General features: G+C 48.6%; 1 protein-coding gene across 1 annotated transcript in view; it reads right to left on the bottom strand.

Moving 5' to 3' along the window:
- The window catches only part of TFDP1 (transcription factor Dp-1), a 41,638-nt gene extending 25,276 nt beyond the window's left edge, over window positions 1–16,362 (bottom strand). Inside the window, exons 1-2 of the mRNA XM_054565895.1 lie at window positions 16,180–16,362; window positions 15,219–15,293 (exon numbers count right to left, since the gene is read on the bottom strand). Of these exons, the coding sequence (XP_054421870.1) occupies window positions 15,219–15,230 (12 nt within the window). The 5' untranslated portion in view covers window positions 15,231–15,293; window positions 16,180–16,362. The remainder of the gene's footprint in view (window positions 1–15,218; window positions 15,294–16,179) is intronic.
- Between the last annotated feature and the right edge of the window lie 372 nt (window positions 16,363–16,734).

Below are 16,734 nucleotides of genomic sequence, written 5' to 3'. Positions count from 1 at the left end.
CACTCCACTAGAACCACTTAGGACAACGTGGGATTCAGGAGAAAAGCTGGACTGTTTCAAACACGAACTCATTCAGGTCCACATGGAAAGGCTATCAGCGTCATCGTCCACAAAAAGTCTTGCTAGTAGTTTGATGCATGTGTGGCCAACTATAAGATACCCCACTAAGCTCTGACACCTGGCCTGTCACCTGTTGAGAGGACTGCCCACTCCCCACATCTTCTCTGCTTCACTCCCAGGCCCCCCTCCCACCGGGTCTCCCGCCTGGTGAGTTTGAGATCGCAGCCTCCATCGCTGCTACCTGCAGACAGGGGACAGCTGCACCTGCCCCACCTCCCTCACAGCCTCTACAAGAATTACCACATGACATGCAAATCTTTAAACATCCACACGCGTGACCAGTCCTCCTGGTCTGCCCAGGTCCCAGGAAGTTCTGAGCGCTCCTGGGCGTTGGAATGCCAGTGCTCCAAGCAGGAAGGTCCCGGGCCAGCAGCCAGGTTCCTGTGAGTAGCTTAGTGACGCCTCCAAAGGTGTGTCCACCGACAAGTGCCGGTGTAAACAAGATTTATGAGTGGCACAAACCAGGCCACCTCAACCTGTGCCCCACGTCCTATGGCAAACCCGTCTTGGCATCCGAGCCCCTAGTCTCCTCAGGACGGAGCCAGTGCACCCAACAGCACTCCGACCTGCTCGGCTTCTCCTCTCAGAACCTGCCATGCAACACCTCACGCCATCGGGAACACAGTGACCAGCATGGGGACGTACTGAAATGAACCCCGTCACAGCCCTCCTTGGGATTTTCCCACATGAAGTCACTCTGACAGGTTTATGCTACAAAATTTAAATCACACAGCCACAAATACTGAATTAAAAAAAATATTACAGAGTGTTGTTGTATCATGGGTGTCTTCCTTACATCTTGTAGCCCTGAGGCACAGCCTGCCGATACTTACTTGATAACAATCAAAACACAGGTTGTTTTCTAATTTTTAAAAGGCATTTAGTGAGATTGCAATTAATTCTACTTATTTTCTGGACTTATTTTCTACAAAATCTTTATACTTAAGATGCAAACCAGGCTTCCTGTAAGGAAGCATCAAACTTCTAAATATATTAACATAAACCAATAGCAAAGGCACTCATTTGCCATAATTATCCTTAATTTTCCTCTCTCCCCGTCTCTTTGCATCTCTCCACGTCTCTGTCTCTCCCTCTCCCTGGCTCACTGGCTCAGATAACGTGAATTGCCCCACGGAGGTGCCATGTACCTAGGAGCAGACAGCGACCTCCAGCCAACAACCTTCAGGGGGCGGAATCCTAGCTCGGACACAGTCTCTGCCCCACGACCTCGGGTACAGCCCCTCTGAAGTTGAGCTGGAGGACCAGGGCAGCTGCAGCCAGACTCCTGACCCACAGAAATCACAGGGTAACAATGCTATAGCTCCAGGTCACTACACTTTGAGTAACCGTTACAGAACTGACATAGGAGAGCAGTCAAGATGCCAGAAACCATGCCGCTCGCTCTCAAAGTTGGTTCGCGCACCAAGCCTGTTTTCTACACAAGCCACTTGCTGGGGGTTTGTCTTTGCCACGGAAAGAGCACCATAGTGATATTACAAAACAATGAGAAATGGAGCACAATGCAAAAAAAATGTGAATTAGAGCTAAGGTTCATTACATAAAATATAAATTCCAAGTGGGTAAAAGAATAAAGTGGAAAAAGTAAAGCTAGGAATGCTGTATCTGGCAATAGCCAAACAGGAGCTTCAGATCACGGCTCCTGCTGAAAACAATACAAAATAAACTAATACAAATGTCTATATTTAAATCTGCACGATAAGATCAGAGCACTTCTGAGACAGGGACGGGAGGCACAGGGAACCGAAAATCAATGCCTTTGAGCCAGCAACACGATGCAGAAGGTGCCATCGGGAGAGCCCACGTGACACGCCTATCTATCCCGGTTCTGCTCGCCATAAAGGCAAGCTGCTGGAAACAACCCGAACGCCCACCAGTAAGGGCAGATACAGGAGGGCACGGCCAGACGAGAGGCCACGTCGGATCCTGATGCAGACACAGCTTATAAACTTTGAGAAGAATGGGGAAATTCAAACACTAGCTGTCTGACAATACTAATAAATTACTGCTTGTTGTTTTGGGCATGTGTAAAGAGTTCTTATCTTTGAGAGATACATACTGGAATAGTTAATGAAGTGGCATCCTGTTTGTAATATGCTCCAAAGTCCCCGGCTGGGGGAGAGGCATGGACACGCACGATGGCCATGGGCTGAGACGGGGACCAGAACGCAGGGTCGCTGCCATGCTCTCTCTGCTCCTGTGTGTGTTTGAAATGTCCCATGAAAGTTTTTAAAAAATGATCTGTGTTCATATTTACAAACGTGAAAAAGTCTAGGACAAACTGTGAAGTAAAATAACAGGGAGCAGGATATATGTGTTCATTTAGGGAAAGTTGTATAACACGCATGTACATTGAATCTAGGGAAGTTAGCCCCCAAAATACTCACAAAAAGGCAACAACAGACAATCACCCTGGACTATGATTTTCTGATGCCATTTGAATTTTTAAATAAGCCCTAAATAACAGGCCCTCAAATAACGACATTTCATTCAGTGCTGTTTTGTTACAACACTGGTGAGACGCCATAGGAACTTAACTTGTGTGGACATCAATCGGCCTATGGAAAAACTGGTTTCATTATACGTCATTCCACTTAAAGTTGCCGAACCTATCGACGATGTTATGTGAGGACTTAGAGTATTTTTATAATAAAGCGTGGGACTATTACTATTTTCTAACAAAGGATACAGTCACAAGGATAACAAAATCTAAGGATTTTGAGGGAGAAATGAGGATGGAGGTGGAAAGCCATCAACTGGAGCTCAGGACCCCATGGGAAACACACCAAGACAGCAGCAAAGCCTATGGGAGAGACGCCCAGAGAGGACCAGAAGGTCCAGAGAGCCATAAAGAAACCAAGATGACAACAAGAGCCAATGGAGCAGAGGACCACAACCACAGAGTAGACAGAGGGGGATGGAAGGTCACAGCTGGCCCCTCCTGTGGCTCAGGCAAGGCAGAATCCACTGCAGAGCATAAAAGCAACAGCGTGGAGACGAAACAACCAGGCAAAGGCCAATCTTCCCCCACAAGAAATCCACGTCCTCAGGAGAAAATCTCCAGTCCATCAGGGAAGGGAAGTGGAAGAGGTAGCAGTTAAATTTACACATTCCAGCAGACTCAGAGGAAAGGAAGAGGAACAGGTGTGGCAGACTGGGGAGTCGGGAGGCGGGGTAAGGAAGGGATTTGCTTCTGGTGCCAACAGGCGGATGAGACTGCCAGCATTTCTGAAATTCAGGTGAGACCCTGAGTTCTCTGCATGAGGTTAAGATATTGGCAATTAACGTACAAGTTAGTCGTTCCTCTTCCCCATGATGAGCAAAATAGGGACTCAAATGAATAGCCTAGGTTAACTTCAGGTTTTTTTCTTCAGTTGGATTTGGAGATCTCATCCCCTTCGGCTCTGAAATGCTAAGATTCCTCACTTCCTCTGCAGTAGCGCCTCCTTTGGCCCCCTGCCTCTGCCATCAGGGCCCCCACCTCTTCAGAGCGAAGTATAAATTACCATTTCCATGCATGTCCTGCCCAAGCTGGACCTGAAGGTCAGTCGAATGCTGAATCACTTACACTATCAACCTCCGCCCCACTCCAGAACGCACAGCGCAGGCACTGCCTCCTGCTCATGCCGAAACATGAGGTTCCCTGCTTCTCGCTGGATTCAGTATCTCACTCCACAGTTGCAAGCCTTCCTAGAAAGAAGCAGGCTGAGCCATAGCATCTGCCCTTCTAATCCATAATCTGTCCTTCAGTCATCATCTTCGGTCTCACTTTTCTGCCACAAAAATACTCAATTTATTCCGGAACAAGCACAAATGCAAAACTGCCTGGAAGAGAAACACAGCATGGTTCCAAAACCATTTTTAACTATTTGCATATGTCCTACTTTCTGGCATTTTTGTGGCAGATCTGCACTGGGTTAAGTCTGCACAGCTTGTACCAATGCATTCTCTCATCTGCTGCATGGTGGAGACTGTTCTCCAGGACCTTAAGGGACACGTAACAGCAGGCTAGGATCTGACTTATCTGGAAGTTTCTCCTCAGTGGAACATTATTTCTTGTTCTTCATGCAGAAGCTGAACCAATGAGACAGCTGCACTGAGTGCTGCTCTTTAAACAAAGCCCATGCTGTGTTGAACTGCCCCACGTCCACCCTCAGCCACAGCCCCTGAAGGCAGAGCGCGGGTGTCAGAAGTGCTGTCCACCCAAGCCTTTTTCAGTGGGCCCTGCTCCGGGGCGGGCCCCTGCTGCACGTGACCCACAGGGCTACTCGGAATGCTGGCCAGGGCAAGCTGGGGGTGGGATGGGCAGAGGCCTGGCTACAAAGAGCCTGTAGCAGAAGCAGGCAACGGGGCCAAAACAAGCCATGTGGTCCCAAGTACTCAACGGTGAGGCAGTGTCCTCTGTGGCCTGCGGCTCCCCGACCCCCATCTCTGGGGGGCTGCCAGCTTCACTCCTGAGCTCAGGCCCTAACAAGGAGCCAATCCCCTTGACCATGTTAGGAATGGGGTCTACCCCCACAGCTCTAATCAGACCAACTACTCACAGCTGAGAAGCATATTTCAGAGGCTCAGGCCTATGGTGAACTCCAAATTTCTTCAAAGCCTTATGTTTTGTCACTCTTCAGCACCCATCCAAGAGTTGCCAGAGCCCGGCCGAGAGTGTGATGCATTTGGTCCTTTAATCTTTGCTTCCCTGAGAGACAAGTACGCTTGTTACCTCATTTTATAGATGAGTCGCCAAGCCCTGGCAAAGATTCTGCCTGAGGTCACACCACCGGGAGGTGGCAGGGCTGGGACTCAGAACCAGGCGGTACAGGTCCACTCAGAATCACTGCCTTCGTCCTGCAGTAGAGTTTCCAGAACACCCACAGCACTGTGGCTCCGCACACACTCGGACACACCCCACTGCCCCACGGAGGGTGGAGGCGTCCAGGCCTGTGGTTTCTCCTGAGAGTAACGCAACCGGAGGAGGAGACCTTTTCTACTCATCTAGTATATTTTTTATTAGCTGACTTTAAAAATAACAATACACTAACCTGACTTCTCTACTGGAAGAGTTGTTGCAGTATAATTTTTTACCTTTTACAAAGAATATAACTGTCTTTTGAACAAAAACCAAGTCGGCCAAAGCCAGGAGCTTGAACAAGGACCACGGCTCCTCCGCTGCCCTCAGGAGAGGCTCCTGAAGCCCACTGGGCCCGGGGCTGAAGGCCGCAGGTGGTGTAGGTGGCAGGAGACAGGCAGCCGTGACAAGAACATCACACCCTGCCACCATCGGCCCTTTCCCTTCCCAGGGGAAGTGCTCAAAGATACAGATTAGCGCTGGAGGGTGTGGCTCAGTGGATTGAGCACCAGCCTGTGGACTGAAAGGTTACTGGCTTGATTCCTAGTCAGGGCACAAGCCTGGGTTGTGGGCCACGTGCCCAGTCACAGTGCACGTGAGAGGCCACCACACATTGGTATTTCTCTTGCACCTCAATGTTTCCCTCCCTTTCTTTCTCCCTCCTTTCCCCCTCTCTAAATATAAATGAATAAATATATAAATAAATAAATAAAAATACAGATTAGGCAGGGTTTCTAGGACCATGGTCCACACTTGTCAATACCTCACTCCAACAGAGGCCTAGGAGATGGGGCTGTCAAAGCCGCCGTCACTGCATGAGGGGTCAGGGCCTGTAGTCATCCCATGTAGTCCCACAGGAGCCACTTTACAGTTCGTTAAGAAAAGAAGGGGTTATATCTGTGGGAGAAAGGCGTCTCTGGTCATCTCCACTTCCGGCCTGGAAGTGGTCTGCAACACCCAAATCTACAGATAGGATTTCAAAGCTCTCCAGAGTTACAAAACGCCATGAGATTGTTTAATTTTCTCACTTCCCTTCTACTCAAGCTGCGTGTGTGTGTGTGTGTGTGTGTGTGTGTGTGTGTGTTGGGGGAGGGGCACATCAAGGAGGATGAAACACCCAAGGATTCCACAGCCATCTCACTCAAATGCTACTTATTTGGATGATATAAGGCATATCTTTTATGTTGCACATCATTTCAAACAAGGTACCTAAGTTTAAAAAATGACAGATTTTCTAAAGAACTGCTAAAGTTATAACTTCCTCCAAGAGTAACTTTTTTATCTGGATTAATCTGAAAGTATACCAGATCAAAGATTAAATGTAGCATTATAACTGATCCCCAAACTCAGCCATGAAACAAAGTCAGAAGTTGAACTCTCACATAAATATCTCCCTCTTCATCTCTCTTCCCTGCAAAATAAGATTTAGGTTCCATCAATACAGATGGCATAACATATTTTCACTCAAACCCTGATTTTCTGAAAAGCAAATGAAACAGAAAAATAAGACCCATACTAGGTACTCCATCCAAATCGTTAATACTTTTAAACAAGGGAAGATATTATGCAACAGCTAAAAAGACCTGATGGGCTATACTTACGCCATGTTGTAATAATTTACCCAAAAAGCAACAAGAATACAGACTACTTTTGTGAACTTGGGCCTCAAACAGTCTTGATGATCACACTAAATAAAGATGAACAAATAAAATATATACTAACCACTCAAGTGAAGGAAAAACATTTAAACTATTGTACTTAAATACTACCTGTATTTAATATTAAAATCCAAGGTGTGTTCTCTATAGGTTTATATTGATTTTGTATTTATAACTCTTGCTGTATGACAAAAGCAAACTAATGTTAACATTTTGCTATGAAATGATGAACAAAAGTTTAATATCCTTAATTTATAAAGAGTGGATGGAAAATCAACAACACAGGTGGATGTTCCACCATTCACAGTGTTTTAAAAGTAAAGTATTCAACTTCTAAATCAAAAAATGCAAACTAGCTCTGGCTGGTGTGGCTCAGCTGGCTGGGCATTGTCCTGTGAACCAAAAGGTCGCAGTTCGATTCCCAGTCAGGGCACATCCTGGGGTCGCGAGTCTGATCTCTGGAAGGGTTGCGCAGGAGAGGCAATCAACTGATGATTCTCTCTCACATCGATGTTCCTCTCCCTCCCTTCCCCTCTCTCTAAAAAAGAAAAAAAAAAAGGAAACTAAAACATAATGCCATTTAAAATTTCACCTATCAAATGGAGCAAGTTTGTGGGTTTTTAAATGGCTAACATCAAACTCAGTGTTGAAAAAGGAATGTACAATCAGATGGAAATAAGTAAAAACGGGCACAATCATTTTGGAAAGTAATCTAATAATCTCTCAAAGATATAGTGCATACATATGCTGTATCACACAGGTGCTCACACACCCACATACACCCAGGCACACTCATGTATATCCAGGCACGGCCACACACATACAGGCACGTTCACGTACATCCACACAGAATTACACTTTCAAGAATTTATCCTGTGATATCATCATGGATTTGTGCAAATTCAAGAAGATTTAACTAAAAACCACTGGCATCTCCCATGCTGGGGACTGGGGACTCAAGGCACATCCAGCATGGAATAGGCGTTTGTCAAATTAATATTCTCCACTCTCTTTTAAGATGCTGATGGCCTGCAGGGCTCTCTCAATAACCTGCACATCTGTGCTCCAGAAAGTTCAGCAGCATGCTACCCAACACCCAGCTGTGTCATCTCTAAAAATCCATTGATGCCAGTTGCATTTGTAATTAAAAGCCTGGAAAAAAATTGCAAACAATTTAGAAGTTTGCATCAGTGTCTTTAAATGTCTTTTATGTTCTCTATCCATTCTACAGAAATCAAAAACGGGTATTATGGGTATGGTTTATGCAAGAGACTCAAATAAGTGGACTCATTCACCAAGAAAGGGCTTTTGCACTATAGCCACAGGATTGGGGACTGAAAATACATTTGTTTGAATTTAAAATGATGTATTAAGGCATGCATTATCTTTATTATATCCCATTTTAACTCACTTTTCAATAACTGACCATCTACAATTTCCTAAGATGTCAAACAAACATACAGCTGCTAAAAACAATGTAGTTAAAAAAAATGATTGATTAGGAAAGTACTGACAAATTAGAGAGAAAAGGAAGATTAAAAATGGAACGTACAGTACATTTACATCTTTGTAAAACACACCTTTATTATATATGACTAAATAAAAATCCAACAGTAATATACTGCAAAATCCCAACAATTCATTTCAGATACTGGCTGATGATTTTTTTTCTTCTTTTTACTTTCCTGGAACTCTCTAGCTTCTGTACAATCAACATTACTTTTATAAACAGACGAAATATTACTTGAACTTTTTCAGTAATTCAAACTTTTTACTCGTGGAATTTCTGCTAAGTGGATAATCCAGTGATTGTGGCAAAAAAGCTTATTGGGTTGAGAGGACTGTCATTTAGTCAAGACAAAACTCAGGGTTTCTGTTGAGAACAGACTGCAGTCACACAGAACCACCTGGGAACGGCTAATCCCTCTGCAGGAGGAACCAGGAAGGAGGCCAGCACACCTGTCACCTTGTCACCTGGGCAGGGGAGGCACGGGGCAGAGCCGAGCTGGGGGGCTGTGGAAACGTCGGGCTCTGGGAGCTGTCTGGTTTTCTGGCTTACGGGCATGATTACCTTCTTGGTTATTGCCTAGCAGAGATGTTCGCTGTCTCCTTTCTCAGCCCCTCAGTGACGGGATGTTATACAAGGGGATGCCGGGGTGCACAGCTCAAGCATGTGCGTTAAGAGGTGCTGCATTTTAGAACCTGGGGACGTACAGTGGTTCCATTCCGTCAAACAGGCATTCCCTTTCAAACCGGATCATGTGAAAACAGGATTTTGATGAACGGGGTCCTAAATTCAAATAACAGATTCGGACAGGAAGTAGTAAACATGACTCTTCATTCTGGAGCCTCCCGATGAGCTGTAGGATCTGAATAGCACCTGTGAGCTGTGCGACACCTGACAGCCGCAGTCGGCCTAAAACGCAAGTCCTTACGCAGTCGGGTCTACAGAAGTCGCAGCCAGTCAGCAAATACCTACTGATGGCCAACTCCTTCCCAGGCCCGATGACATGCAGACACAGCGTCTGTACTATTTATGGCCAATAACCCAATAACGATAATCATTTGAATTAGAAGGTGCCGGGAGGTGAGTCCCGCCTCTAGGTCAGCCAATGCCGATACCCCAGATCCCAGATAACATACATCCCAGAGGTCTCACGCCCTCAGCAAAGACCCACAGGGTCATGATATGTGCAGGCCACAGGCCACCTCAAACCCATCCTCACTCGCTCTTCCCTAGAATATGGTTTCTCCTAAAACAGTATGAAACTTGCAGGCAAGAGTAACCAGGTATTAATCGCAAATGAGAATTTTCTGGTTGTTCCACATTGAAAAGTAATATAATTTATTAAATACGAAGAGAGAAGAGCTCTTTGAAAAGTTGATTATATGAGGAAAACGTCACCTAGAAGTCACACTGCAGGTCAAGCAGCATCAACAACACAGGCTAATTTCCTGTTTCACAAACCAACTCAGAAGATCATTTTCTTACACACTAAAAGCACACAGCTAAAGAGTTGATAATGAGAGGAAAAGATCCATTTTCTTTTGAATTTTATACGAAGTGTTTGTATAACACTTCTTTTCAAGCAAGATGTTTCACGGCAACACTATTAATTAAGCTATAACTTTCTGCGTTTTAATGCCATCTCAGAAAAAAATCGATTTTGAAACAGGAAAAGCCTGCTGCATAAACAAGCACACCCTCATGGATTTCTCCTCTATTTAAACCTGAGTGATACGGGCTAAATTTACTACCCTCTTCGTCTCATATGTGAGTTTCTCCTCAAGGGCAGGCACAAAAAAGGGCTGGACTAAATGTATAAATTAGTGTGTGTTCCCAGAACTCACTTCATCAAAGACTGGAGGAAACAGCAGGTTATTGCTATACCAGGTTATTTCTTCAGCCTGAATTTCATCATTGAGGTCTAGGTCTGAAAAACGATACTCAGGAGGTGTATTTTTAGATAAGCTCATTAGTCTCCGATTGGTATTAAACCAGGCCTCATTATAGCATCCTTCAAAAGCTCAGATAGGATGCATTTTCCTTTGGTCTCCAGCTCTCAGTAATACATTTTAGGAATTTTCCCAGAACACAAGTGGTTCACAGAGTAGCTTTCAAAACTGAGGCCCACGAACTCCAAAAGAGAACTTACAGGGCCACCCTCCCGGCCAGGAGCTTTCCCAGCCCTGTCCCCACCCCAAGATCACATTGGGATTTGAGGCATCTTTCTCCCCCAGGACATCCTCTGGCCAAGTGCATGGGGGCCAGTGGCCCCGGGGGCCGGGGCCGGTCTGACTGGCCACACCAGGCTGTCCCTCTGCGCTTATACCAGAAGTGTAGAGGGGCGGGGCCCAGGAACACCCCCCACCGTCGGAGCCAGCCACCGAACACCTCTGGCAAGAGGACCCTGGTAATTTTAAAAATTAACTATAGCTCCCTGTTCTTTACAAACCTTCACAATACTGTACCAGGACAAGAATGCGACCTTCCCAGTGTGGGTGGGGGTGACACTATGCTCCCCCACCTCCTTCCCTGGGCCATGAGGAACTTCTGAGACTGGAAGCTGGAGACACAGGCTCTGCCTGTGACCTTGAGAAAGTACTCGAACCTCTCGGGGCTGCACTCCCCGACTCGCTGCTCCATCCCAATTCCAGGTCTAAAAGAACTACAGCCACCACGCAGGCCCTGTATCTCATACCTACAGTTTTCCAAATGCTAACAGCACCAAACTGCTCGTGGAGAGCTACAGACACGCGGAGGATGGAGGGAAGGGGGCAGCCAGCCAGGGACGCAGGTGCACACGCAGGAACACCGTCGTGTCAGGTGCCTTCCACTTCCTGCTTCACATGATTATGATCTTTAATAAGAATATCTAATGATCATAATGTTTACATTTCCTTGAGAGTTTACTTTTACCTTAGAATCCCTCCTCAGTGCTGAAAATGTGATTGCATTCTCAACAAGGCAAACCTTCCCAAACATGACCCGTGTTCACGGGACCTGTGGTTGGCACAAAATAAAATTCACAGACACCTAGTTTTATAAGTCAATAAACAACACACTACAGTTTTCACCAAGGAGAGCGACGAGACCCCATGATGGAGGGAACAGACCCACAGCTGCAGGCGCGCAGATCCACGCAGTTCCAGGGCAGTGGCTGGAATGCACGCTGCCATGCCCTTTGACCTCCCTAGATTCTCTCTACAGCAACTGTGGAAAAACATTCCAAGATGCACATCTAAGGACGGTCCCTGAACTTCAGGTGTGAGAGCAAAGGGGCAGCCTGCATGCGGCCAGGGAATCCACATACATCCACACACACTCAGCCACACACGTGCAAGGCCCGCCAGATCCCACGCGGGCAATGAGATGGAACACCCTGCGGAAGTTTAATGGCCGAATCGGAAGTTCTCTTCCAGGCGGCACCGACCCCCACCAGGATGTTGGCAAATACAAGGAGGGGTGGCCTTGCAGGCATTCTTGGGCCTGGGGAAGGATCACTGTCACCATGTAGGCCAGTCCCTCAGCAAGGAAATTCTTGCCTCCAATACCAACAGCAGCCATTAATCATCTTACATTAAATTTCTGGAACTAACCCCCAAAATTCTTGCAAGTGGTCGCTTTTGAGAGTGACCATGCTTGGGGCCTTTATAACTTCCTCTGAGCTTCTGTGCCGCTGCATCTTTCCTTCTCTGCTTCCTCCTCCTCCACGCCATGCACTAATAGTGAAATTGAACTTCTTCCATTTGCATTCTTCACATCAAACATTTACAGACTTAATTCAAATAAATAAATGTTGAAGGCAAGAGTGAAGGCTCCAATGGCCTACAGCCCACTCCCAGCGCCGCTTCCCAGGCCAGGCCAGCTGGCTTCACGGGGACAGGCGGGAGCGTGCACCTCGAGTCTGCGAGCAGCCTGGGCTTCCTCCCTCTCTCCACACCTGCCCAGGTGTCGTCTCCCTTCTGTCTGACCAGAGTAAAACCAGACAAGGCAGGAGGACAGTCAGGGATGCGCCCTGAGGACGCCTCAGGCAGTCCACTCATTCCTGCCATTCTAAACACACATTCCAGCACAACTCCAGCTGAGGAGGCACACTTTTGAAATGAAATGTTAACTACTAATCATCAAGGAATCAGGCTTATTTTCATATATTGCTAGAAAAATGTGAGGAGTTTTTTAAACAAAGGAATCAGTGCTTTGTCTAGCTATCTTTTTAAAAAATATACAAATATTTGTGTTCTAGAAACAGAAGACATGAGGTTTACAGTTGGCGCCAGAGCACACACACGGGAGTCCCAGTCCCATGCTCTTCCTCGCTCCCCATGCTCCCCCCTTGGCTCTCATCCTGTGACTTCGATGAAAATGGCACTGCTTCCTAGAGGGGTCCCCAGCCCCCGGCCCCACTACTCACCAGCCGTATCCCATGAACGGCAAGCCTCGCGAGCAGCTCACTGTTGGGCACAGGCACTCAACAAAGAGCAACACTGGATGCACAGACAAAGGAGTGCGGGTTACCATTATTTCAGGCGTTTCCACCTGTATCCCACACCCCAAGAACGGAGGCAGATGAAATGTACACAGAACCAGCAGGCCCGGCTATTATAGAGCTCTGATCTGCGATGCTTCTACAGCAGGACAGGTGAAAAGCTCCAAGTCTTTCCAGAAAACTAGATGACGCGGACCTCTTACACCAAAGACACCGTCGGTCCAGTGGGTTAGCCTACGACAGTCATCTGCACCCAGCGGCCCTCGTGTAGTCCAGCTCAGCTGTCAGAACAGTCATCGCTGCCCCCTGACTTGCTGCCCCACCCCAGCACCCACCCAGCCCAGCCCAGCCCACCTCCCCTCTCCCTCAACGGTGGCTCCTGTCCTTTAAAACCCACCCACACCCAATGCCCCTTCGCTCCCAGTCAATGGGCTCGTCCTGTCGAGCCATTTCCCTGGCTACACCCCTGAAGCCTGCTGGTCGCCCTCGACGTCCACCAGACATAGGAAGCTGCCACACCATTCTCCCTCATCCTCCTCACCAAAATCTGCCAGACTGATACCTCACTAGTCCCCTAAGTTTGTCCTCCACTGTGACCCCCAAGGCCTAGCTCCAGTCCCCTCCAATCTTCCTGGGTCCCCACAGCCTCCCATGAAGTCCCCAGAACTCTGCACAGTTGGAATCCCAGGCCATCCCCTTCAACCCGAGTGCCCTGACTTCCACCTGTGCTTACGGGCTTTGATCTGACACCTAAGAAAAACTGAAGTGTCCCTGCTTAAATTAACTTCCCCCTCCAATACTGGCTGCCAAGGTCATCTTTCCGAACTCAAATGTCATTCCCCTACTTAAAAAAAATAAGGTAACTAGAGAAAAGGCCCAAGTAAAGTAAATGCCTTCACTTGGCCCCAATCTCTACGGTCCGCCAGCCCTGGGGACGCCTGGTTCCAGTCACTCCTGACATCACCCAGCTCTCGGGACAGACAAGGCCACTTCACCCCCGCTTCCCCTCATGCGGTTTCTCAGCCTGAACTACCTACGCCATTCCCACCACAGCGCCCGTGAACAAACACCAGCTCCGGGGGAGCCACCCCACCACCCAGCTGCTCGGCAGCCCTCCGCTGCCTGCTCTGTGCAGGGGCTGCTTCTCCAGAAGTGAACGTGGGCCAGGTTGTTCGTGTGTCCGTCTCTCTGCAACCAGACGGCAGGAGCCGCAGCTATCTCTTCACATCCCCCAGAAGCCAACAAGCAGTCAGAGCGAGGCTCCCAAACAAGGAGTCTCCCCCTTCCTCTAACCAGTTAATCAGAAAAAAGGGCACGTTAGCTCGGGTCCCTGAAACCCACAACCTAGAACTGCACTCTAACAGCGGCATTGGGGGCCAGCAGTACCCTCTGGAAGATGCAATACCTAATTAATCTGTTACTAAGCACATACTAACCTGTCTTGCCTCTTTGGGAAATACAATGACAAACGCAATTAGAGATGTTAAAAATCAACCTAAAGTGATATACGGATTATGACCTTAACTTAAAACACACCACACAGGATGCAAATGTGTGTTGATACACACTACCAAGTCAAACCCAGCACTAGAGGACAGGAGCCCCATGTGAGTGTGTGCCAACCGTCGGGAAGAGCATGGGGCCCTCTCAGTCAGACTTTTTAGAGATTATTAAAACCTTTGAGATGATGAAAATGCCTAATGATTAAAATGCATAATGTCTATTATTTGGTTCCCTAGATATGGACGCATTGTTATTTCCTCTAGTTACGTTTCATGTAAACGTCATTTATCTGAGCTGTATCTCCAACTGTGTACAGTAAGTAAGTAAACAAACAGCCTCTTCTCATTAATGTTTAAAGAAAAATGCATTCTCAGAAACTCTAAAGGATAGAACTGGGGTTTCAGTTCTATGTAATGACTTTAACTGACATTACAAAGTGCAATGAGAACTACATAACCAACAAAATAGACTATTTTAGACCTAAAGCCTATTTCGTGGAAAAGTTAAAAAAAAATTATGCACTATATTCTATCGTTTCATGACAAATACAAAGCAAGCTAAAGTAGGATATTTTACAACATTTCGTTAATCACCAAGTTTCATTTTTCTGAGGAAAAAAGTGGCCAAAACAAGTGCTTAGCACTTGGTCGATCAAAGCTGAATTAACTTCCTCCACTCTCCACCACACAGGCGCTCAGAGTCATTCTGCACACGACCAGTCGCCCCTGGTCGCAGCGCTCCATCTCACTGAGCTCAGGTGGCCTTCAACAAAGATATTCTAATTGTAAATTAATACAGTCTGGAGAGATGAAGAAAAAGTCAGTGATATGATTTAAGCTTCATGCAACACCTATCACTGGTGTTCAAGACTGCAAAACCCGGGTGTATAAGCCAATCACACACATCTCTCTAAGAGCTATTAGATTTCTTTCATTTTTTTCACCTTTATATTGTGCTCTTTGCTTTAAAAGTCTGGTAGTAAACAGTACTATAGGTAGTGTTGTCATTCTGAAATAACGTGGGAAAACTGCAAAGAATGCAGTACTAGGAAAACATCTGTCTGTAAAACCAAGCAAATATACTTACATCTTTTGCCATGTTACCAGATCCGTGAAATCAATGCTATAAATGTTCACCCTCCAGAGAAGAAAAATGATTTTTCTGGTAAGAGGGAAGGAAAAACAAGAAATAAGTAAGAATGAAAAAAGAAGTTAATAAAATATCAACATTTCCCCCAGTACCATCACCATCCTGACTGCCGCTCCAGGTAGCAGGCACCTTCCTTTCTAAACCCACACTCCATCCTCAAAGCGCAGCTGGCAAAAAAAAACCCACACCAGGGATTTTACAAGTCATGTCAAAGAATGGAAATGCATCCAACGCTAGGATGCCCAGTCCTCTCCCTGCAGACCCCAATCCTCCTCGACGCCCACACAAAGACCCGGCACCCGGTCGGGCCTGGCACCCAGCCTGCGCCCGCGCACCCAGAGCGCAGCTGGAGACCCCTGGCCACCGCCTAGGCGAAGCCCTGCTGTCCCTGCGCAAAAGCGCACCCCAAAGAGTGCCCGGCTCCCGCTGGCTCGCTCCGCTCGCCCACTCTGCCAGCCGGTAACTCTGACAGGTGGGCTTCCGGGGTCCGGCCTCCAGCCTGTCACTAGGCCGCGGCCGCCTCGCCGCGAACGCCTCCCGCGCGCCGGAACCGGCAGTCAAGCAGGCCAAGTCGGGATCAGCACCGCCCCCAAGCACCCCGGACCCCCGGACCCCTTGCGCTCGGGCCAACGCCGATCGCCGCCGGGTGGAGACGACGGCGCTGCCGTTCCGCCGTAAGGCCACCTGCAGGCCCCTCCAGGGACCCGGGACCCCCGACCCCAAGGCCGGGTCACCTGGGAACCTCCGACGGCGGCGCCCAGGACCGGGGGCAGGAGGCCAAAGAGCCAGGAGAGGAGCGCACACGCGGCAGGTAAGGGGGACAGTGGACCGCTGAGTGCCCCGCGTGTCCGCGCCCCACCCGGGACCCCGGCCCTCGCCGGCCCCCTGCCCGCCGCACCTGGCTGGCAGTCGGCGCGCGGACACGCGGGGACGGACACGAGGGCGCGGACACGGACACGCGGGCTCGGACGCGAGGGCGCGGACACGCGGGCGGTCCCGGCGCGCACTCCGGCCCGGGGTCCTGCCCTGCAAGCGCCGGGCGCGGGGCTCACCCTGCCGAGCGGGCGTCGGGCGGCGTGACGTGCGCGGCGCGGTGACGTGGGCGGCGACCCGGCTCCCGCAGCGCGCCTGCGCGCGTTTTCGCGCCTTCGGCTCTGTCCTCCTCCTCCCGCCGAGATGCCCGCGCTTGGCTCCGAGGGGGGGGATGGGCTGCGCGTGCGCGCGCGTCCAGCCGGGTTGGAGACCCAGGGACTGGCGTCGGCGTGCAGAGTTGCGCGCGCGCGCGGAGGAGAGAAGCCAGTGGGGATATGCACATGCGCGCACACGGGGTACATGGGCAGGCGGCGTGCGCACATGTGCGCACATGTGCGCACATGGAGGAGAGGGGCCCATAGTGTGTGTGCATTTGTGGGCACGGAGACAGGTGTGTATGTACATTTATGCGCACACAGGA

Source organism: Pteronotus mesoamericanus, unplaced genomic scaffold, assembly GCF_021234165.1.
Source record: "Pteronotus mesoamericanus isolate MK-2021 breed Mesoamerican mustached bat unplaced genomic scaffold, CSHL_Meso_final contig_169, whole genome shotgun sequence".
Classification (NCBI taxonomy): domain Eukaryota; kingdom Metazoa; phylum Chordata; class Mammalia; order Chiroptera; family Mormoopidae; genus Pteronotus; species Pteronotus mesoamericanus.
Note: the sequence above shows the minus strand (reverse complement) of the source record. Positions and strands in the feature narration are given on the sequence as shown.